The sequence below is a fragment of the Bufo gargarizans genome, chromosome 10 (genome assembly GCF_014858855.1).
Source record: "Bufo gargarizans isolate SCDJY-AF-19 chromosome 10, ASM1485885v1, whole genome shotgun sequence".
Taxonomy (NCBI): domain Eukaryota; kingdom Metazoa; phylum Chordata; class Amphibia; order Anura; family Bufonidae; genus Bufo; species Bufo gargarizans.
In genome coordinates, this window is record NC_058089.1 from 100,395,957 (window position 1) to 100,419,830 (window position 23,874).

At 43.6% G+C, this 23,874-nt stretch overlaps 1 protein-coding gene across 3 annotated transcripts; it reads left to right on the top strand.

Annotated features, from left to right (window-relative positions):
- Positions 1-42: 42 nt before the first annotated feature.
- On the top strand, positions 43-17,742 carry CMC2 (C-X9-C motif containing 2). Of its 3 annotated transcripts, none has more exons than XM_044270388.1 (4): positions 43-169; positions 3,482-3,562; positions 15,213-15,284; positions 17,519-17,742. In XM_044270388.1, the coding sequence occupies exons 2-4, from the start codon at positions 3,482-3,484 to the stop codon at positions 17,600-17,602; spliced, it is 237 nt and encodes a 78-aa protein (XP_044126323.1). In that variant the 5' UTR covers positions 43-169; the 3' UTR covers positions 17,603-17,742. The 3 variants fall into 3 exon arrangements, with proteins under 3 accessions (XP_044126323.1, XP_044126324.1, XP_044126322.1); XM_044270389.1 differs by having other exon boundaries at positions 88-168; positions 3,464-3,562; XM_044270387.1 differs by having other exon boundaries at positions 148-169; positions 3,438-3,562.
- The last annotated feature ends 6,132 nt before the right edge of the window (positions 17,743-23,874 follow it).

Here is a 23,874-nt window from a genome sequence, read left to right on the forward strand (position 1 = left end):
GTTGCCCCGCCTCTTAAGTATTACTCTTAGTTTCATTGGCTGCTTGTGTGATAACGGGCAGGGGTTCCAGCCAATCAGAATATAGATTTTTAGGTGTTATGTAAAAAAAAAAAAAGTGGGTAAAGTGGGTAGATCGGTGTATGTCTACTGTACTGCGGCCATTGCAAAGGTAGGTTATGGCGCTTGTGGCTTCTTGCGTGCTTGCCTGTAGGTTTCTAGCTGGTGTGGAACTACAAGTACCAGCATGCCTCAGTGCCCACAGGCAGGTATTGTGATACTTGTTGTTCTACAGCCGCTGCTGGTGCCCTGTTTCTGTGCAGTGAGCTCATGCCCTGCACTCTTCTGCAAGGTCATCCCTGCTGTAGTACCACAGGCTGATGACGTCACTGTACCCAGGGCTGCTTCTCTGTAGGATTTGGGGGTAGGTCTGATCTTACACCCATTTTCCACCCGGGTGTCTTTCTTCCTAGAAAAGTCATTCGGAGTTTCTGTGGCGTGTCAGCAGAAGCCACCGCGTCCTTGGCCCCCAAATGCATGTATGCCAGGGGTCAGCAGCCTCTGCCAATCCAACTTTTGGGAGACTACAATCCCCAGCATGCTCTATTCTCTGCTTGGAGTTGTAGTTTCACATCCGCTGGAGTGTAGTGTAGTGTACACAATGCTGATCGTCAGGGATGCTGGGTAGTGTTGAGCGAACTTGTGCGTCCAAAGTTTGGGTTATTGAAGAATCCCATTATGGATTCCGCTACCACGGATCATAACGGAATTTGGAATCCATAACGGGATTCTTCGATAACCCGAACTTTGGACGCCGAACTTAAACTACAAGTTTGCTCAACACTAGTGTCGGACCCCCACAACCTGATATATGATAAATATCTCAAATTCACTTTAGGCCTCATGCACACAGCCGCTGCCCCACCGTTCCGTGCATTGGGGGGCCGCAATTTGTGGTCCCCAATGCACGGGCACCATCCATGCGGCTTCCGCAGAGAGATCCAGACCCATTCCACTTGAATGTGTTCGTGATCCGTCCGCACGGCAAAAAAAAAGTAGTGCACAGAGTGCTTCCGTTCCGCACCTTCTGGATTGCGGATCCATTCAAGTGAATGGGTCCACAGCCGTGAGCACACGGTCGGTGCCCGCATATTGTGGACACGCTGTTTGCAGGCTGCAATACGGGCCACGGCCGCGTGCATGAGGCCTTAAAGAGTCACAAAGATTTCAGAAAAATTTTAAATGTCATAGACATAGCTAAAGTTTTGATTAGGAGGATGGGGGGGGAAGTGTTGAGACCCCCACTGATCGCTAGAACGAGGAGAGAGAAGCCCCCGCATATCACACCCTCTCTCCTCACTGCAGGAAGCTAGACAGGTCCATAGACTTTCTACTGAGCCCTGCAGCGAGGAGAGAGTGCTTTATGGGGGCGTCTCTCTCTTGCTCTAGCGATCGGCGGGGGTCTCAGCACTCATATCAAAACTTTTTGATCGGTGGGGGTTTGTTTCTATGACATATCAAAAGTTTTCTGAAACTTTCAAAGAGGACCTGCCTGCAGGATCAACCCCATTAAACCACTGAACAAAAGCTTTGCTTTGTCTCTGACCCTTTAAAGAGGACACGTCAGCAGGATTAACTCCATTAAACCAGTCAAGTGTCTGGTAGGGTCGATCCTGCTGAGTAAGAGCATACATTTCCATTGTAAATCAGTTGTGCCGTTCATGTGCAATGAAAGTTTTTATTATTATGCAGATTAGGTGTTTGGTGCACTCAGCTCTGATGTTGTGGCTCAGTTGCCTCACCTTTTGGTTACATGCACACGACCGTATGTGTTTTGCGGTCCGCAAATTTTTTTTTGCGGGGCTACGGAACGGGCATACTGATGCGGACAGCACACGGTGTGCTGTCCGCATTTTTTGCAGACCCATTGAAATGAATGGGTCCACAAAAAAATGGAACGGACACGGAAACAAACAACGTTCGTGTGCATGTAGCCTTTGATTGATAGGACCAGGGATCTTGCCTGGCACTGTAATCCCAGACCTGCTCTGTAGTTTACAGTATCAGCGCACGCACAGTAGTACTGATCAGGAGCCAACAGTGTACGCCACAGCGCAGGATTGCAGGGCTTCCGCACAAAAGACTGTGCATAATCGGCAACATGTGCAGGCAGCCTCAAACTTATCTCACGGGCGCGATACTCAGCCGAGTTCTGACAGTGAAAAACAGAAGATTTGCCGTCAGTTATGCTTAAAGGGGTATTCCCATCTCAGACATTGGTGCCATGTCGCTAGGATATGCCCCCAATGTCTGATAGGTGTAGGTGCCACCTCTGGGACCCGCACCTATCTCTAGAACGGAGCCTATAAAGAGAAGGAGAGCGGACCGCCCTCCATTCACTTCTATGGGGCTGACGGAAATAGTTGAGCTAGTGCTCGGCTATTTTCTGTGCTCCCATAGAAATGAATTGAGGGCGGCCGCGCATGCTCTGCCCTCCTTCACATCACGGGCTCTGTTCTAGAGATAGGTGTGGGTCCAAAAGGTGGCACCTACACCTATCAGACATTGAGGGCATATCCTAGCGACACGGCACCAATGTCTGAGCTGGGAATATCCCTTTTAGAGTTTTCTGCAAATTTGTTCAGTTCTTGTGATTATTTTGGCGTAATCAGTTTTCATGTGCCTGAAAAAAAAAAAATAACATATAGCATCTCCAATGCTTTACTTTGCTGGTACTGTATTGCGCTGCGGTATTTCCACAAAAAATCTGCATGGAAAAACCACACGTAATCCGCACAGTGTGCACGTAGCCTTCTGTCCGGGTTCTCTTCACATGTCCTCCTCCATACGGGCTGAGATCACAGCACGCTCTGTTCCCATCTGCAGAAAATACAGCCCGCACGCACGCTCCGTCTATAGTACATATAAAAACTTGTCCGTGTTCACCGTCCAGAACACGTTTATTGTCTGTCTGAACAGAGGCCAAATTAGACTGTTAGGCCTCATGCACACGCCCGTTACCCCAAACAGCGGGTCCGCAATATGCGGGCAGCGGCCGTGTGCTCCCCGAATCACGGATGCGGATCCATTCACTTGAATGGGTCCGCAATCCGGAGCTGTGGTGCGGAACGGAGGCACGGAAGCACTATGGAGTGCTTCCCTGGTGTTTCTGTTCCTCCGCACTGCAAAAAAATAGGACATGTTTTAATTTTTTACGGTGCGAACGGATCATGGACCCATTCAAGTCGAATGGGTCTCGATCCGTCTCGGCCGCCGCATGGATGTTGCCCGTGCATTGGGGGCCGCAAATTGCGGTCCCCAATGCACGGAAGGGTGGCCCAACGGCCATGTGCATGAGGCCTTAGACTGTGAATAAATCCGCACTAGTGATCGATGACTCTGCATCGTTAATAATCGTCTTTTTGTTTCATTGCATTTAATTTTTTTCCTGCGTCTTAACCACACCGTCACCGCTTCATGTAAGATGCATCCAGACCTGTCTCCGCACCTGCACACCGAAGAATGCAACGTGTTCATTAATCTGCTGAAGCAATGTCACCTAGACGTAAGTGGCCGTACAGAGAACAGTGAGTAAACGGACATCGTAATCTGTCTAATATCTATCTATCTCGTATCTCTATCTAGTATCTATCAATCTAGTATCTATCTAGTATCTATCTATCTAGTATCTCTATCTAGTATCTATCTATCTAGTATCTATCTATCTCGTATCTCTATCTAGTATCTATCTATCTATCTATCTAGTATCTATCTATCTAGTATCTATCTATCTAGTATCTCTATCTAGTATCTCTCTAGTATCTATCTATCTCATATCTATCTCGTATCTCTATCTAGTATCTATCTATCTAGTATCTATCTATCTATCTATCTATCTATCTCGTATCTATCTAGTATCTATCTAGTATCTATCTATCTCGTATCTATCTAGTATCTATCTAGTATCTATCTATCTCATATCTATCTAGTATCTATCTAGTATCTATCTAGTATCTATCTAGTATCTATCTAGTATCTATCTAGTATCTATCTATCTCGTATCTCTATCTAGTATCTATCTAGTATCTATCTAGTATCTATCTAGTATCTATCTATCTATCTATCTATCTCGTATCTATCATCTATCTATCTCGTATCTATCTATCTCATCTCTCTCTCTCATATCTATCTTTCTAATATCTATCCAGTGGTGGGATTCACGCAGCGTCAGGCCACATGTTTTCATATACACCATATGTATGCAACAAACATACAGATAAATACATCATATATAGGCCTCATGCACATGACCGTTTTTTTGGTCCACATCTAAGCCACAGTATTCACTTCAATGGGGCTGCAAAAGATGCGGACAGCACTCCGTGTGCTGTCCGCATCCGTTGCTCCGTTCTGTGGTCCGCAAAAAAAATATAACCTGTCCTATTCTTGTCCGCAAAACAGTTATATTAATGGCTGTCCGCGCCGTTCCGCAAATTGCTGAACGCACACGGACACCATCTGCGTTTTGTAGATCCGCAATTTGCATACCGCAAAACACACAACGGTCGTGTGCATGTAGCCATACACTACACATACATACCTCCCAACTTTTAAAAAGCCTAAGGAGCTAAACTATGGAATGGAAGCGCTCATCTCCAGCTGCCGCTGCCAGAGCACTGGATCGGGATTGAGCCGGTCTCGCGGTTCTCCGATCCGGCCGGCTGTAATTTTAACAACCGGATCTGGAGAACTGGAGGGATCTATCTATCTATCCTAACTTAAAGGCTAGGTACACTTTTGGGGGCAATTTTTTTAGAGTGAATTTTACTCATGTTGGGTCTTTATTAAAAATATTGAGCAGTTTTATCACAGAGGGGTAACTTCTGCCCAGCTGTGAGAATCATACTTTCACGTTCTGCCAGTCATCTAATAACACTTACCTCTAAATTACTAATAGCTCAAAAACACATATTTAAGCCACATTGTTATCAGTAAGATAAGAATCGAGCTATAATGAGTGTTTAGGAGGTCAGAGAGCAGAGATAAGGAGCCATCAGCTGAGCTGCCTGACAGAACACAGTAAACACAGATCCTGCTACTAGAGAATCTCAAGGCTATACAAAGAAAGGGGCTCAACATTTTTAATAAAGACCAATAGAAAAAATTATTTTAGTTTAAAATGAGTACTCTGCTATAATAAAAAATAATGCCTTCAGTGTATCTACTTCAATGGACCGGTCAAGTGTCCCTTTATGAGTACACCCCTTTTGGTTGACACTCCTGACACCCAATGATCAGATACCTGAACAACTCTCTATATTTTTAGCCGATCATGAATCCTTTGAGAACCCACTATTACAATGAGAAACTTTGAAAGCATATCTCAGAGGCTGCCTGAAATCATCCATATCGTGTGTTAAACGGGCTTCAGCCGGTCCGGAGAATGAGCTGGCAGGGGAATGCACTCAACTCGAAGCAGCTTACGTTGCCAACCCCACAGAATGTAGTAGACAGGAATGGCTATCTAAGGGCCGCCAATACCTTACTCTCTTAAAGCAAAAAGCACAACGTAAACTCTTCTTTACTAGGCAGACTTACTTTGAATTGGGTAACCAATCCAGTAAGCTGTTGGCACATCTGGTGCATCAGAACCAGAGGTCTCCAGCAGTTTTGCGTACTCAATCTTCAGATGGTACCGCATTGCTGGAGGCGGCAGCGATAGCCCATCGCTTTGAGGAGTTTTACCATGACCTCTACCGATCTCAAATACATACTACTAATGAGGAAGTAGATCTCTACCTCTCGGATCTAACGATTCCTCAGCTGTCCCCTGCTGATTCGGCTCTGCTGGATTGTCCCGTTTCTAGAGAGGAGATTGCTCTTGCGGTGTCCTCTTTGGCTAATGGGAAGGCACTAGGCCCAGATGCCATTCCATTAGAAGTGTACGCTAAATACTCAGACCTGCTTCTGGAACCCCTGGGGGAAATGTATACAGCGGCCTTCTCCACTGGTGCATTACCACCATCCTTGTATGATGCCACAATTGTGGTCATCCTTAAACCTGACAAGAGCCCATTGGATTGTGGCTCATATCGGCCGATCTTGCTGCTTAGTCTTGATTACAAAATATTAGCTAAGATATTAGCCGTAAGGTTAAATAAATGCATCCTCAGTATTATACATGCGGATCAATCTGGATTCATGCCAGGTAAATCCACATCTGAGTACATTAGGCGGGTGCAGGTACTCACACAGATAGGTATTAGACAACAACAGCGGTGGGCTATGGCGTCCCTCGATGCAGCTCAGAGTACTTTCACACCAGCGGTATTCTTTTCCAGTATTGAGTTCCATCACAGGGGCTCAATACCGGAAAAAAACGCTTCAGTTTTATCCTAATGCATTCTGAATGGAGAACAATCTATTCAGGATATCTTCAGTTCAGTCACTGTACGTTTTTTGGCTGGAGAAAATACCGCAGCATGCTATAGTATTTTCTCCGGCCAAAATTCCGGAACACTTGCTGGAATGCCCGATCCAGCATTAATTCACATTAAAATGTATTAATGCCGGATACGGTACCAGGTGTTCTGGAAAACTGGATCTGGTTTCCCGGTCTGCGCATGTGCAGACTTTTAAAAATGCGAAAAAAAGAAATACCGGATCAGTTTTTCCGGATGACACCGGAGAGAGACGAATCCGGAATTTCAATGCCTTTGTCAGACGGATCTGCATCTTGATCAGTTTACAAATGATATCCGTTTGCATACGGATTTCCGGATCCGGCAGGCAGTTCCGACGACTGAACTGTCTGCCGGGTCCTCACAATGCAAGTCCGAAAGTATCCTTAGGTGTTCGAGTTGAATAGCCTTACCTGTTGGGTACTATCAAGCAATTTGGTTTTGGGCCAGTTTTTAATCAAATTGGTGTCCATTATTTATGGGAACCCTAGAACCAATGTATCAGTTAATGGTTTCTCCTCTCCCTATTTCACTCTGGGAAAGGGGAAATCGACAGGGAAGCCCACTATCTCCCTTATTGTTCGCCCTGGCTATCGAACCTCTTGCAATTAGCCTAAGGCAAGATCGTGTGTACCAGGGCATAGGGAAGACGGGGTCAGTAGCAGATCGCATAAACCTGATTAAAATGATAGTACTTCCCAAATGTATATATATACTAGAACACTCTCCTTACATTATACCTAAACTCTCTAATGTCGCCCTTTATATGGGGATCTACCAGGCCTAAAATCTCTCTCTCCACCCCATGCCGCCCCAGATCTAATGGTGGTATGTCTCTACCTGACTCCTATTTTTACTATTTAGTTAGTCAATTACGATACCAGAAAAGTTGGCTCATGCCATCTGACCAGGTCCCTGTGGCCAGTACTGGAAAAGCCTCAGCTATTCCCATGAAAACTACTCCCTATTCATAGAACCGCCATACAGGTATGGTCGGCCACAAAGAAACAACATGATTTTAAGAACCTGATAAGTGGCCGGCCACTTTGGGATAATCCTCTGTCCCCCACTTTATCAGCCTTCTCTGACTCCCCAAAACTTGGCTACCTTTTTTTTTTTAGTTTTTGCGTTTTCATTTTTCTTCCCTATTTTCTGTGAGCCATAACTTTTTTATATTTCCGGTCACATAGCTGTATGAGGGCTTATTTTTTTGCGAGACAAGTTGTACTTTCTAATGCCACCATTGATTATGGCATAAAATGTAGTAGGAAGCGCGAAAAAAATAAAAAATGGGGTGGAATTGGGAAAAAAAAATGCAATCCCTCCACAGTTTAATGGGTTTTGTTCACACAGCGTTTCATTTACGGCAAAACTGACCGATGCCCTTCATTCTCTGGGTCAGTACGATTACAACTATACCCCATATGTATAGGTTCTCTATGTCTAAATAGTGTAAAAATAAATGTAAACTTTGATTTAAAAAAATCTTTTTTTTTACATCACCATATTCTGACCCCCATAACTTTTTTACACTTATGTCTACTGAGCTAAGGGGCTCATTTTTTGCGGAACAATCTGTACTTTTTATTGATATCATTTTGGAGTGTGCGTGACTTTTTGATCACATTTTATTAAATTTTTTTTGGGAGAGGCCTCATGCACACGACCGTTGTTTCATTACGTGTCCGTTTTTCCTTTTTTTGTGATTTTCTGCGGACCCATTGACTTTCAAAGGGTCCGTTGAAAACTCGGCTAATGCACCATTTGTCATCCGCATCCGTGGTTCCAGTCCGTCCAAAAAATATAAGTTGTCCTATTTTTTTCACGGAAAACGGTTCGCGGACCCATTCAAGTCAATGGGTCCGTGAAAAACCACAGAGGCACACAAGATCCACTTTTTTTTACTTTCCTTCATGTCTGGTGATCCTCCAAAAATAAAGGAAGACACAGGGAAACAAAAACGGATGACGGAACAACGGAACGGAGCACGACAACGGTCGTGTGCATGAGGCCTAAGAGTAGCAATGAAAAAATGGCAAATTGGCAATTTTTACCCTTTTTTCTGTTACGCCATTAACATTTTTATTTTATTTTTTGTGATCATTTTGTGGCTCATATATGAGCTTATTAACCACTTCAGCCCCGCTAGCTGAAACCCCCTTCATGACCAGAGCACTTTTTACACTTCTGCACTACACTACTTTCACCGTTTATCGCTCGGTCATGCAACTTACCACCCAAATGAATTTTACCTCCTTTTCTTCTCACTAATAGAGCTTTCATTGGGTGGTATTTTATTGCTGCTGACATTTTTACTTTTTTTGTTATTAATCGAAATGTAACGATTTTTTTGCAAAAAAATGACATTTTTCACTTTCAGCTGTAAAATTTTGCAAAAAAAACGACATCCATATATAAATTTTTCGCTAAATTTATAGTTCTACATGTCTTTGATAAAAAAAAAAATGTTTGGGCAAAGAAAAAATGGTTTGGGTAAAAGTTATAGCGTTTACAAACTATGGTACAAAAATGTGAATTTCCGCTTTTTGAAGCAGCTCTGACTGAGGTTCTACAGTTTCCTGAGGTTCTACAATGCCCAAACAGTAGAAAAACCCCACAAATGACCCCATTTCGGAAAGTAGACACCCTAAGGTATTCGCTGATGGGCATAGTGAGTTCATAGAACTTTTTATTTTTTGTCACAAGTTAGCGGAAAATGATGATGATTTTTTATTTTTATTTTTTTCTTACAAAGTCTCATATTCCACTAACTTGCGACAAAAAATAAAAATTCTAGGAACTCGCCGTGCCCCTCACGGAATACCTTGGGGTGTCTTCTTTCCAAAATGGGGTCACTTGTGGCGTAGTTATACTGCCCTGGCAATTTAGGGGCCCAAATGTGTGAGAAGAACTTTGCAATCAAAATGTGTAAAAAATGACCGGTGAAATCCGAAAGGTGCACTTTGGAATATGTGCCCCTTTGCCCACCTTGGCAGCAAAAAAGTGTGACACATCTGGTATCGCCGTACTCAGGAGAAGTTGGGGAATGTGTTTTGGGGTGTCATTTTACATATACCCATGCTGGGTGAGAGAAATATCTTGGCAAAAGACAACTTTTCCAATTTTTTTATACAAAGTTGGCATTTGACCAAGATATTTTTCTCACCCAGCATGGGTATATGTAAAATGACACCCCAAAACACATTCCCCAACTTCTCCTGAGTACGGCGATACCAGATGTGTGACACTTTTTTGCAGCCTAGGTGGGCAAAGGGGCACATATTCCAAAGTGCACCTTTCGGATTTCGCAGGCCATTTTTTACACATTTTGATTGCAAAGTACTTCTCACACATTTGGGCCCCTAAATTGCCAGGGCAGTATAACTATGCCACAAGTGACCCCATTTTGGAAAGAAGACACCCCAAGGTATTCCGTAAGGGGCATGGCGAGTTCCTAGAATTTTTTATTTTTTGTCGCAAGTTAGTGGAATATGAGACTTTGTAAGGAAAAAAGAAAAAAAAAGAAAAATCATCATTTTCCGCTAACTTGTGACAAAAAATAAAAAATTCTAGGAACTCACTATGCCCCTCACGGAATACCTTGGGGTGTCTTCTTTCCAAAATGGGGTCACTTGTGGCGTAGTTATACTGCCCTGGCAATTTAGGGGCCCAAGTGTGAGAAGTACCTTGCAATCAAAATGTGTAAAAAATGGCCTGCGAAATCTGAAAGGTGCCCCTTTGCCCACCTTGGCTGCAAAAAAGTGTCACACATCTGGTATCGCCGTACTCAGGAGAAGTTGGGGAATGTGTTTTGGGGTGTCATTTTACATATACCCATGCTGGGTGAGAGAAATATCTTGGCAAAAGACAACTTTTCCCATTTTTTTATACAAAGTTGGCATTTGACCAAGATATTTCTCTCACCCAGCATGGGTATATGTAAAATGACACCCCAAAACACATTCCCCAACTTCTCCTGAGTACGGCGATACCACATGTGTGACACTTTTTTGCAGCCTAGATGCGCAAAGGTGCCCAAATTCCTTTTAGGAGGGCATTTTTAGACATTTGGATCCCAGACTTCTTCTCACACTTTCGGGCCCCTAAAAAGCCAGGGCAGTATAAATACCCCACATGTGACCCCACTTTGGAAAGAAGACACCCCAAGGTATTCAATGAGGGGCCTGGCGAGTTCATAGAAATTTTTTTTTTTTGCATAAGTTAGCGGAAATTGATTTTTTTTGTTTTTTTCTCACAAAGTCTCCCTTTCCGCTAACTTAGGACAAAAATTTCAATCTTTCATGGACTCAATATGCCCCTCACGGAATACCTTGGGGTGTCTTCTTTCCGAAATGGGGTCACATGTGGGGTATTTATACTGCCCTGGCTTTTTAGGGGCCCTAAAGCGTGAGAAGAAGTCTGGAATATAAATGTCTAAAAATGTTTACGCATTTGGATTCCGTGAGGGGTATGGTGAGTTCATGTGAGATTTAATTTTTTGACACAAGTTAGTGGAATATGAGACTTTGTAAGAAAAAACAAAAACAAACAAAAAATTTCCGCTAACTTGGGCCAAAAAAATGTCTGAATGGAGCCTTACAGGGGGGGGGGGGGGGTGATCAATGACAGGGGGGTGATCAATGACAGGGGGGTGATCACCCATATAGACTCCCTGATCACCCCCCTGTCATTGATCACCCCCTGGTAAGGCTCCATTCAGACGTCCGTATGATTTTTACGGATCCATGGATCGGATCCGCAAAACACATGCGGACGTCTGAATGGAGCCTTACAGGGGGGTGATCAATGACAGGGCGTGATCAGGGAGTGTATATGGGTGATCGCCCCTCTGTCATTGATCACCCCCTGTAAGGCTCCATTCAGACGTCCGCATGATTTTTACGGATCCATGGATCCATGGATCGGATCCGCAAAACACATGCGGACGTCTGAATGGAGCCTTACAGGGGGGTGATCAATGACAGGGGGTGATCAGGGAGTGTATATGGGTGATCACCCCTCTGTCATTGATCACCCCCTGTAAGGCTCCATTCAGACGTCCGCATGATTTTTACGGATCCATGGATCGGATCCGCAAAACACATGCAGATGTCTGAATGGAGCCTTACAGGGGGGTGATCAATGACAGGGGGTGATCAGGGAGTGTATATGGGTGATCACCCCTCTGTCATTGATCACCCCCTGTAAGGCTCCATTCAGACGTCCGCATGATTTTTACGGATCCATGGATACATGGATCGGATCCGCAAAACACATGCGGATGTCTGAATGGAGCCTTACAGGGGGGTGATCAATGACAGGGGGTGATCAGGGAGTGTATATGGGTGATCACCCCTCTGTCATTGATCACCCCCCTGTAAGGCTCCATTCAGACGTCCGCATGATTTTTACGGATCCATGGATACCAAAACACATGCGGACGTCTGAATGGAGCCTTACAGGGGGGTGATCAATGACAGGGGGTGATCAGGGAGTGTATATGGGTGATCACCCCTCTGTCATTGATCACCCCCTGTAAGGCTCCATTCAGACGTCCGCATGATTTTTACGGATCCATGGATACATGGATCGGATCCGCAAAACACATGCGGATATCTGAATGGAGCCTTACAGGGGGGTGATCAATGACAGGGGGTGATCAGGGAGTGTATATGGGTGATCACCCCTCTGTCATTGATCACCCCCCTGTAAGGCTCCATTCAGACGTCCGCATGATTTTTACGGATCCATGGATACCAAAACACATGCGGACGTCTGAATGGAGCCTTACAGGGGGTGATCAATGACAGGGGGTGATCAGGGAGTGTATATGGGTGATCACCCCTCTGTCATTGATCACCCCCTGTAAGGCTCCATTCAGACGTCCGCATGATTTTTACGGATCCATGGATACATGGATCGGATCCGCAAAACACATGCGGATGTCTGAATGGAGCCTTACAGGGGGGTGATCAATGACAGGGGGTGATCAGGGAGTGTATATGGGTGATCACCCCTCTGTCATTGATCACCCCCCTGTAAGGCTCCATTCAGACGTCCGCATGATTTTTACGGATCCATGGATACCAAAACACATGCGGACGTCTGAATGGAGCCCTACAGGGGGGTGATCAATGACAGGGGGGTGATCAGGGAGTGTATATGGGTGATCACCCGCCTGTCATTGATCACCCCCCTGTAAGGCTCCATTCAGACGTCCGCATGTGTTTTGGTATCCATGGATCCGTAAAAATCATGCGGACGTCTGAATGGAGCCTTACAGGGGGGTGATCAATGACAGGGGGGTGATCAATGACAGGGGGGTGATCAGGGAGTTTATATGGGGTGATCATGGGTGATCAGGGGTTCATAAAGGGTTAATAAGTGACGGGGGGGGGGGTGTAGTGTAGTGTAGTGTTTGGTGCGACTTTACTGACCTACCTGTGTCCTCTGGTGGTCGATTCTAACAAAAGGGACCACCAGAGGACCAGGTAGGAGGTATATTAGACGCTGTTATCAAAACAGCGTCTAATATACCTGTTAGGGGTTAAAAAATTCGGATCTCCAGCCTGCCAGCGAGCGATCGCCGCTGGCATGCTGGAGATCCACTCGCTTACCTTCCGTTCCTGTGTGCGCGCGTTCACAGGAAATCTCGGCTCTCGCGGGAGGACGCGTATATGCGTCCACCCAGAAGAGCAGGGCCGCCGGCAGGACGCAATCCTGCGTACGGCGGTCCTGGAGTGGTTAATTATGTTTTTTAATTTTGTTCTTTAAGGGATTTTATATTTGCCATTGAAAGTCAATTTTGCTAATTTCTTATCCTGGCCTGCCATCTGGTGGCCAAAATAAGAATTGCAGCCTGAACACTTTCAGCCTCATCCGCGAGGCTAAAGGTGTTCAGCTCAAGTACCGATGCCCCATTTGGCCTCACAGGGCATCGGTAGGAAGCCCGGAAGCATCTAAAGCATTTAACTACCGCGATCTACATTATTGCCGGTCACGGTACTTAGCCGCAGGTCTCTTCTGTATGAAACACCGGCCATGACGCCCCGCTGCACGTGCAAGCGGGGCGCCATGTTCACACATCGCACCAGCGTGCGAAATGGTTAAGGATGTATATCAGAATAATGTATTTTATCCATTTAGTCACTTTCAGTCGCAATGTCAACTGAGCCACACTGCATTGTACCGTTATCTGCAAGCCAGACATGCGCTCAATGCCCAATTCCCTGGCTCCATCTAACTATCCCCTTATTGGAGTTCTGAGGTCTCAGGGTCCCAGGGGGGTCATCTCTACTATATACACCCACCTTATCAACACTCGAATCCAATTAACACAACTGCCTGTGTTGGCTAGGTGGAAAACTGTGGTTCCTGATCTGTCAGAAGAGGACATCTCTGAAATACCAGACTCACCTATGTGTGTGTAATTGTTGCTCGCCCCAAGATATGCTTATTTGGTATCTTAGATGACGCCGTGTACTCCCATTATATCAGAACATTCTTGCGAGAATCACTATTTCTGGCAAGAAAAGCCATCGCCTTACAATGGGTGGGAGAGAGAAGTCCATCAATCACTCAATGGAAGACAAAATGTCATAATTACATATAAATATATTGTCTACAAACACAGGAAGTGTGAGCCTCAATTGGACAAAGTGTGGGGGTTATGGTGTGCGTCTCCGCTTACGCAATATCCAGTGCAATATCTAAGTGCTGCATTATCTTCTGAATACAATCACTCTTGATGGCCTCATGCACACAACCGTATTTTGTTTCCTCGTCCGTTCCGTTTTCTTTTGCTGATAGGATGCGGACCCATTTATTTCAATGGGTCTGCAAAAAATGTGGACAGCACACAATGTCCGTTCCGTAGCCCCCGCAAAAAAAATAGTGCATGTCCTATTTTTTTTCTAGTTTGCGGACAAGGATAGGCATTATTACAATGCATCCGCAAAAAAAGCGGATGCCATACGGACGTCATCAGTTTTTTTTTTTTTGCGGACCGCAAAACATATACGGTCATATGCATGAGGCCGATGTCTCATTCTCATTTTTCTCTCCTTGTACCCTTCTACTTATATTCTTTGTGACTTTGCGGATCCACAAAACACAGACACCGGCAATGTGCGTTCCGCATTTTGCGGGCCGCACATCGCCGGCACTTAATAGAAAATGCCTATTCTTGTCCACAATTGCGGTCAAGAATAGGACATGTTTGATTTTTTTCGGGATCGGAATTGCGGAGCCGGAAGTGCGGGTCCGCATTTCCGGATCCGGGCCGCACATCGTGTGAATGGAGCCTTAAGCATGTAAGCGTGTGACCATGATCAGACACTGCCACGCTCAGCAATGTACCTTTTATACTTTGTATGTAATGTATCTATGTACACCAATTTTGTATTGCCTCATTTTACTATATTTTATTCAATCTGTCAATAAAACGAGTAAAAAAAAAAAAAAAAAAAAAAAAAAAAAAAAATAATTTTATAGTCTGCTTGCTGTAAAACATTAGTACGAGACCCGTATTTACATAAAGGACAACTCAACTTCTACAAAGTAGGACGTTAGTCCGTTTGTCTTTCTTGCATTACTTTGAATATTGTGAGTCTGTTTGACCTGGCAGATGTAGCAGAGTTGTACTAGTTCTTTGTTCCTTATTAAGATGCAGTAGGTATACCTGCAGATCTCTGTATTACCATCAATGTCTCACTGCCAAATCAAGGGATTAAAGGGTTTCCTTTATACTTTCAGAACAAATTTATGAAATATTTTGGACAGTGCAATGATTTTGACCGAGAGATGAGAAAGTGCCTAAGGAAAGAGGTGAGAGCCGTGTGCGAAGAAAAATGTCCTTCCCCAGGACACCTTTGTTCTTTTTAAACCGTAATGGAACAGTTTTTTTTTTTTTCTTTAATTTTTCACATACAGTTCCTTCCAAGAGCCGTGACTTTTTTTTTCCGTCTCTGAAGCTGTGTGGGGGTTGCTTTTGAGCTGGATGAGTAAATGCTTTCGTTGGTACCATATTGGGTACATGCAATCTTTTTGATCGATTTTTATTCTTTTTAAGACGCAGAAAGAGCACAAAAAATAAAAAATCAAATTAGAATTTTTTTTCTTTAACATTTTTAAATATCTCAGTTCACTTTTTTTTTCCCAGTTCCACCAGGGACTTGAACATGTTTGAGCCCGGTCATAATACACTGCAGTAGTTGTGTACTGGTCCCCAGCAGCCACACAACCCATTGGCACCTCCTAATCACTTTGAGGGGCGATGTGCTAGCAGAGGTAGACCCCTCCCTTTGTCTCACCACTAAGATGCCTCAGTTGCTATTGATCAAAACAATTGTCACAAATTAGTGAACCCGTATTAATGATTTACTTTGGTGTCAATTTGTAACTTTATAAAGGTTTTCTGGCTTCTTTATCTATATACATGGGTGGGGGTTCCCTTTTAAAGGGCATCTGTCAGCAGATTTGTACCTATGACACTGGCTGACCTGTTACATGTGCACTTGGCAGTTGAAGGCATCTGTGTTGGTCCCATGTCCATATGTACCCGCATTGCTGAGAAAAATGATGTTTTATTATATGGAAATGAGCCTCTAGGAGCAACAGGGGCGTTACCATTACACCTAGAGGCTCAACTCTCTCTGCAACTGCCGCGTCCTCTCCACTTTGATTGACAGGGCCAGTTGTAAACACGCTTACACTGTCTGGGCATATATTAACATGGGACCAACACAAACGCCTTCAGATGCCAAGAGCACATGTAACAGGTCAGCCAGTGTCATAGGTACAAAGCTGCTGACAGATGCCCTTTAACTAACATTTTTAAATGTTTCTACGTTTTAACCAAGATCAAACTTAAGAAAGTATTTCTCTAAAACAAACTATTAAAAAGAATGTAACATCACTCTCACAGTGCAGAAAAAAGATGATGATAGGCAAGCAGTCTTGTGTATGGAACTTTTTTACCGTATGAAATAAAGCACAACTTTTTAGAAGCTGGACTATCATCATCTTATTTCCGCAGTTCGAACAGCCGAGTCCAGGCTGTGTCCGTGCCTCCCAAGTTGTTGCATGCAGGCGAGCACTGCTTTGCTGTTTTTATATAGTCACTCTCATAGTACACAATACAAAATTATATATAAACTAAAGCTCCATTTTAATATGCTAAAATTTCTTAGCAAATATATTTTGATCACAACACATCTGTGCCCACCTACCACGGTAAGGTGACCTCCATCCAGGCAGGAACCTACTCAATTTAATTCAGGAGAGCAGACCTTGGACATACGCTGTATTTCTAGTTGTTACTCTTTAAGCATCCAATAAGAGGAAGAGAAAGCTCAGCTTTGTGTGTCACCTAATTGAAAGCAGCAGACCGGTATTAAATAGAGTAGGTTTCTGACTGGATTGAGTTTACCTAGTCGTGGTAGGTGGACCGAGATGTGTTTTCATCAAACTATATTTGCTATGAACATCAAAGTTATTTATCATAATAAATTGGGGCATTTGTTTATATGTAACCCTTGTATTGAGTACTATGGGGGTCATTTATGAAGCTGAAATACACCTATATTAGGCGTATTTCAGGCGCAGATTGCAGCGCAAAGGTCTCATTTACCATTTTGTATGCCTGTTACATGTGTAGAAAAAGGTTTAAATGTAAGTTCGGAAGCTGTGTAACATTTAGATGCGACTTTGGATCCGCCCAAGTTATTTAAAGGACAGCACCTCTTCATAACTCCGGCGGATCCCCCGCCAGCTTTAAGGGATATCAAGACCGGCGTCTAAAACGCTGGTCTAAATAAATGACCCCCTATCTTGTTCCCTCTAGTGGTGGCCATGTACAGTATGTCCGCCTATTTATTTATCATATTGTGCAAGATGCTTTTATAATTTTTTTTTTATTGTGTGTTTTAAAGCATTAAAAAAAAACTATAGTATGTATCCAAAAAAACAACACTTCAAACATTATTTTGGTAGCCAACAAGTGTGAAAGTAGCCTATCATTAGTACCAACTATGATTTTTCGTTTTTCTTTTATCTTTCAGTCTGAGGGCAAGAGAGCGGAAAGCCGTGCAAGATCAGAAAGGGTTAAAGAGAAGCTGTTAGATGCCACTAAGGTGGAGCTGTGACAGACGCCCCTCACTTGCCAGTTGCCAAACAACCAGGGAACTGCTATACTGAAACCGCACCAAGAACGCTTTGTATTTATTGAACTGCCAAAATAAAACTGCTTTCTTGTTTTTTTTTAGAGAGAGTTTTTACATATTTCTATCATTTGTTTCAGAGAAAACACGCTGAGAAATTTCTCAGAACTCCACGATTTTTTTAAAGGAGTCAAAACTATACAGATAAAACGATAAATCCCCAGATTTATCACAGGGGCTCAGGCTGGAGGATAAATGTGGTGCAGGGAGAGACACTTTTCTCTGACTCTCCACCAAATATTGGTTGGCTTAATTTCAGAGAAATTTTTACGCCTGAATTGTGGCGCAATATGGTGTATATTAGGCCGCGCGACCCTGGTGAGCGTGTTGCCAATTGATTCCACTTTTTTAGACAGATTTTTGGTGCAGACAGATTCCCAGCCCTGAAGACATCAGTCAAAGGAGATGGGGTGGAGTTAGCTTGACTTCAAGGCAGTAAGTACCAGCCTCCGTGACTTGAAATGGTTCATTAGCATATGGTGGGGCCAGGGAATAAAGATCATTCCTAGTGTATTCAGAATTCAGAAAAAGAAGATAAGAACACCATCAGGAACCACGTGATGATACCTGTATTAGGGTCCATTCACACGTCCGTTGTTTGTTTCCTGATCTGTTCCGTTTTTTGCTGAACAGATCTGGACCAGATCTGGACCCATTCATTTTCAATGGGTCCTGAAAAAAAACGGACAGCACAATGTCAGATTTTTTTTCAGGACCCATTGAAAATGAATGGGTCCAGATCTGGTCCAGATCTGTTCAGCAAAAAACGGAACAGATCAGGAAAGAAAAAACGGACGTGTGAATGGACCCTTATAGTGAAATCTGAGGTTCAGGAAAAAATAGGCTTAAAGGGGTCCTCTCACTGCAGCAAGTGGCATTTATCATGTAGAGAAAGTTAAAGGGGTTCTGCACTTTCATTTAACTGATGATCTATCCTCTGGATAGATCATCAGCTTCTGATCGGCGGGGGTCCGACACCCGGGACCCCCGCCGATCAGCTGTTTGAGACGGCAGCGGCGCTCCAGCAGCACCGCGGCCTTCTCACTGTTTACCACCGGGCCGCCCGCCCACTGACGTCACGACTTGTATCAACTAGAGTGGGCGCGGCTAAGCTCTGTTCACTTGAATGGAGCTTAGCCGCGCCCACTCTAATTGATACAAGTCGTGACGTCAGTGGGCGGGCGGCCCGGCGGTAAACAGTGAGAAGGCCGCGGCGCTGCTGGAGCGCCGCTGCCTTCTCAAACAGCTGATCGGTGGGGGTCCCAGGTGTCGGACCCCCGCCGATCAGAAGCTGATGATCTATCCAGAGGATAGATCATCAATTAAATGAAAGTGCAGAACCCCTTTAATACCAGGCACTTACTAATGTATTGTTATTGACCATATTGCTTCCTTTGCTGGCTAGACAAATTTTTCCATCATATTATATACTTCTCATTTCCATGGTTATGACCACCCTGCAATACGGCATCTGTGGCCGTGCTTGCACACTATAGAAAAAACGCTCTGGTGGCCGGGACCATAGGAGCACACATAGGCTGGCATGTTTTCCTATAGTGTGCAAGCACGGCACCGATGCTGGATTGAAAGGTGGTCGTAACCCCTGGAAACAAGCAGAGTATAATGCAATGGAAAAATGAGCCTATCCAGCAAAGGAAGCAATATGGATAATCAGTACATTAGTAAGTGGCTTGTATTAACTTTGTTTACATGATCAATGCCATTTGCTGAGATGAGACGACCCCTTATAAAGGCTATGTACACCTTCAGAGCCGTTCTGTCTCAAAGAGATAACAGTTTTTCTCGCTGTGTGACTGGTACCTTCACTTTGTACCTGTCTTCTAATAACCCTTATCTCTAAACTACTAAGAGGTCATAAACACTTATTTAAGCCACATTCTTATCAGTAAGATGAAAACTGAGCTATAATGAGTGTTTATAATGTCAGAGAGCAGAGATAAGGAGTCAGTCAGCTCCTGGTCTGACGGAAAAGAGAGAAAATTCAAAGGCTGCCACTAGAGCATCTCAGCTCTGTACAGAAAAAAGGGCTCCATATTTTTAATAAAGGCTAATTGAAAACATTTTCAGCTAAAAAAAAATTGCCCCCAATGGTGAACATAGCCTTTAACAGAACTTAGGTGCATAAAGAGTTTACTAAACTATGATAAAGGAGATAAAAGGAATTAAAGGGGAAGAAACTATTAAAACCTTGATATACAATACCATAAAGGTATGTCTTAAAGTGAACCTCCGGCTCAAAGTAAATAAAACACTATACATACAGTTAAAGGGGTTGTGCAGAATCCTAAAAAAATTCATTTAATTGTGTAAACCTTGTCTAGTCTCCTACAGAGCATATTAGAGTACCCGTCAACTTCAATCTTCACTTCAACCTCCATGCTCCCGCTGCCTTTATTGTTTACAACCAAAACTTCCAGGTTATGGGCGTAGATGACCTTCAGCCACGACACTTCCCATAGTGCTGTCTGCTGCAAGATCAGCCAGAAATGTAAATGCCTACTATAGCCTTCCTTGGGCTGAAAACTGCCCACTACACCCTCCATCTCCCCTTTGCCGTTTCCTCCCAGCGCAAACGGCAAAAGAAAAAGATGGCGCTCATAGGGTGAGTATGTAGGGTTTGTAGGAGTCCTACAGATACAGAACTACTCGGCTATTGGGGTTAGGCAAATAGGCACAACTCTAGTAAATGCAAAATGTCTGATATGGTGGGTCAGTGCTGCCAGTGCCTTAAAGGGAACCGTAGTAGACAATGTTGAATAAGCCACGGCACTCCAGAGGGATTCCAATCAATTTCTTTATTACACCTTGTGTAGCAACGTTTCAACCTAATGGTCTTTGTAAAAGGGAACCGGTCATCAACTTTATGCTGCCCGTACATATGGTAGCATAAAGTAGAGACAGGTGAGTTGATTTCAGCAGTCTGTCATTTAAAAGTAAGTGGTTGCCGAGAACCAACATCACAATCATTGCAGACCGGGCCTGGAAAAGAGTCAAATCTACCTGAGAAGAGTCCTGGTTTTTCATAATCTCCTGCACTCTTACCCATCTGCTGATGATTGGCAGTTCTCTCCTAGAAAACTATGTAGAAGACAATCATCAGCAGGTGGGCAGGAATTCATGAATAACCAGGACTCTTCTCAGGTAGATTTGACTCTTTTCAGGGCCTGGGCTGCAATGATTATGATGCTGGTTCTCGGCAACCACTTACTTTTAGCTCATGAGTGACACACCGCTGAGATCAGCATATCTGTCACTATTTTATGTGGCCTTAAGTGAGGTCAGCATAAAGTTGATGACAGGTTCCCTTTAAAACTTCCTCTCATGCAAATGCCAGCTGGTGCCAGGAACAGAAGTGTTTAAGATGAGTGCTGGAGGATTAGACTATAAAGGCCTGATCCCGGATAGGCATCTAACGGCGCACATACATACATACATACATACATATATAAAAAGAGGACATGGATAATGGTGATCTGGAAACAGATCGGATAATAAATTCGATTACGGTATATATACAGTACAGACCAAAAGTTTGGACACACCTTCTAATTCAAAGAGTTTTCTTTATTTTCATGACAATGAAAATTGTAGATTCACAGTGAAGGCATCAAAACTATGAATTAACACATGTGGAATTATATACATAACAAAAAAGTGTGAAACAACTGAAAATATGTCATATTCTAGGTTCTTCATAGTAGCCACCTTTTGCTTTGATTACTGCTTTGCACACTCTTGGCATTCTCTTGATGAGCCTTCAAGAGGTAGTCACCTGAAATGGTTTTCACTTCACAGGTGTGCCCTGTCAGGTTTAATAAGTGGGATTTCTTGCCTTATAAATGGGGTTAGGACCATCAGTTGCGTTGTGGAGAAGTCAGGTGGATACACAGCTGATAGTCCTACTGAATAGACTGTTAGAATTTGTATTATGGCAAGAAAAAAGCAGCTAAGTAAAGAAAAACGAGTGGCCATCATTACTTTAAGAAATTAAGGTCAGTCAGTCCGAAAAATTGGGAAAACTTTGAAAGTGTCCCCAAGTGCAGTCACAAAAACCATCAAGCGCTACAAAGAAACTGGCTCACATGCGGACCGCCCCAGGAAAGGAAGACCAAGAGTTACCTCTGCTGCGGAGGATAAGTTCATCTGAGTCACCAGCCTCAGAAATCGCAGGTTAACAGCAGCTCAGATTACAGACCAGGTCAATGCCACCCAGAGTTCTAGCAGCAGACACATCTCTAGAACAACTGTTAAGAGGAGACTGTGTGAATCAGGCCTTCATGGTAGAATATCTGCTAGGAAACCACTGCTAAGGACAGGCAACAAGCAGAAGAGACTTGTTTGGGCTAAAGAACACAAGGAGTGGACATTAGACCAGTGGAAATCTGTGCTTTGGTCTGATGAGTCCAAATTTGAGATCTTTGGTTCCAACCACCGTGTCTTTGTGCGACGCAGAAAAGGTGAACGGATGGACTCTACATGCCTGGTTCCCACCGTGAAGCATGGAGGAGAAGGTGTGATGGTGTGGGGGTGCTTTGCTGGTGACACTGTTGGGGATTTATTCACAATTGAAGGCATACTGAACCAGCATGGCTACCACAGCATCTTGCAGCGGCATGCTATTCCATCCGGTTTGCGTTTAGTTGGACCATCATTTATTTTTTAACAGGACAATGACCCCAAACACACCTCCAGGCTGTGTAAGGGCTATTTGACCATGAAGGAGAGTGATGGGGTGCTGCGCCAGATGACCTGGCCTCCACAGTCACCGGACCTGAACCCAATCGAGATGGTTTGGGGTGAGCTGGACCGCAGAGTGAAGGCAAAAGGGCCAACAAGTGCTAAGCATCTCTGGGAACTCCTTCAAGACTGTTGGAAGACCATTTCAGGTGACTACCTCTTGAAGCTCATCAAGAGAATGCCAAGAGTGTGCAAAGCAGTAATCAAAGCAAAAGGTGGCTACTTGGACATATGACATATTTTCAGTTGTTTCACACTTTTTTGTTATGTATATAATTCCACATGTGTTAATTCATAGTTTTGATGCCTTCAGTGTGAATCTACAATTTTCATAGTCATGAAAATAAAGAAAACTCTTTGAATGAGAAGGTGTGTCCAAACTTTTTGTCTGTACTGAAACATAGAATGTGTCGGCAGATAAGAACCATTTGGCCCATCTAGTCTGCCCAATATACTGAATACTATGAATAGCCCCTGGCCCTATCTTATATGAAGGATGGCCTTATGCCTATCCCATGCATGCTTAAACTCCTCCACTGTATTTGCAGCTACCACTTCTGCAGGAAGGCTATTCCATGCATCCACTACTCTCTCAGTAAAGTAATACTTCCTGATATCACTTTTAAATCTTTGCCCCTCTAATTTAAAACTTTGTCCTCTTGTAGCAGTTTTTCTTCTTTTAAATATTCTCTCCTCTTTTACCTTGTTGATTCCTTTTATGTATTTAGCAGTTTCTATCATATCCCCTCTGTCTCGTCTTTCTTCCAAGCTATACATGTTAAGGTCCTTTAATCTTTCCTGGTAAGTTTTATCCTGCAATCCATGTACCAGATTAGTAGCTCTTCTCTGAACTCACTCCAAAATATCAATATCCTTCTGGAGATATGGTCTCCAGTACTGAGCACAATACTCCAAATGAGGTCTCACTAGTGCTCTGTAGAGCGGCATGAGCACCCCCCTCTTTCTACTGGTAATGCCTCTCCCTATACACCCAAGCATTCTGCTGGCATTTCCTGCTGCTCTATGACATTGTCTGCCTACCTTTAAGTCTTCTGAAATAATGACCCGTAAATCCCTTTCCTCAGATACTGAGGTTAGGACTGTATCACTGATTTTATATTCTGCTCTTGGGTTTTTACGCCCCAGGTGCATTATCTTGCACTTATCAACATTAAATTTTTGACCATTCCTCTACTGTATGTGAATTAAAAATAAGCGTAATTAGAAAAATATATAGTTGAAACATGATTAGAAGAAATATATGTATAACTGTATCGATCAGTGGAATTGGTGATAGATAAATAGATGTATGAATAAATGAACAAATAAATCATTAAATAATTACATAAATATATGAACAAATAAGAAATGCACAAATGAAATGAACAAATAAAAAAGATTCCGAATTAGTAATGTCTGTATAGATGCATGATAGTACA

Bases quoted from the DNA above. Each gene is read 5' to 3' on its own strand.
- CMC2 (XM_044270388.1), top strand. From the start codon at position 3,482: ATGCATCCAGACCTGTCTCCGCACCTGCACACCGAAGAATGCAACGTG. The intron at 3,563-15,212 runs GTAAGTGGCCGT...TTATACTTTCAG, and splicing joins TGAAGCAATGTCACCTAGAC to AACAAATTTATGAAATATTT. The intron at 15,285-17,518 runs GTGAGAGCCGTG...TTTATCTTTCAG, and splicing joins GAAAGTGCCTAAGGAAAGAG to TCTGAGGGCAAGAGAGCGGA.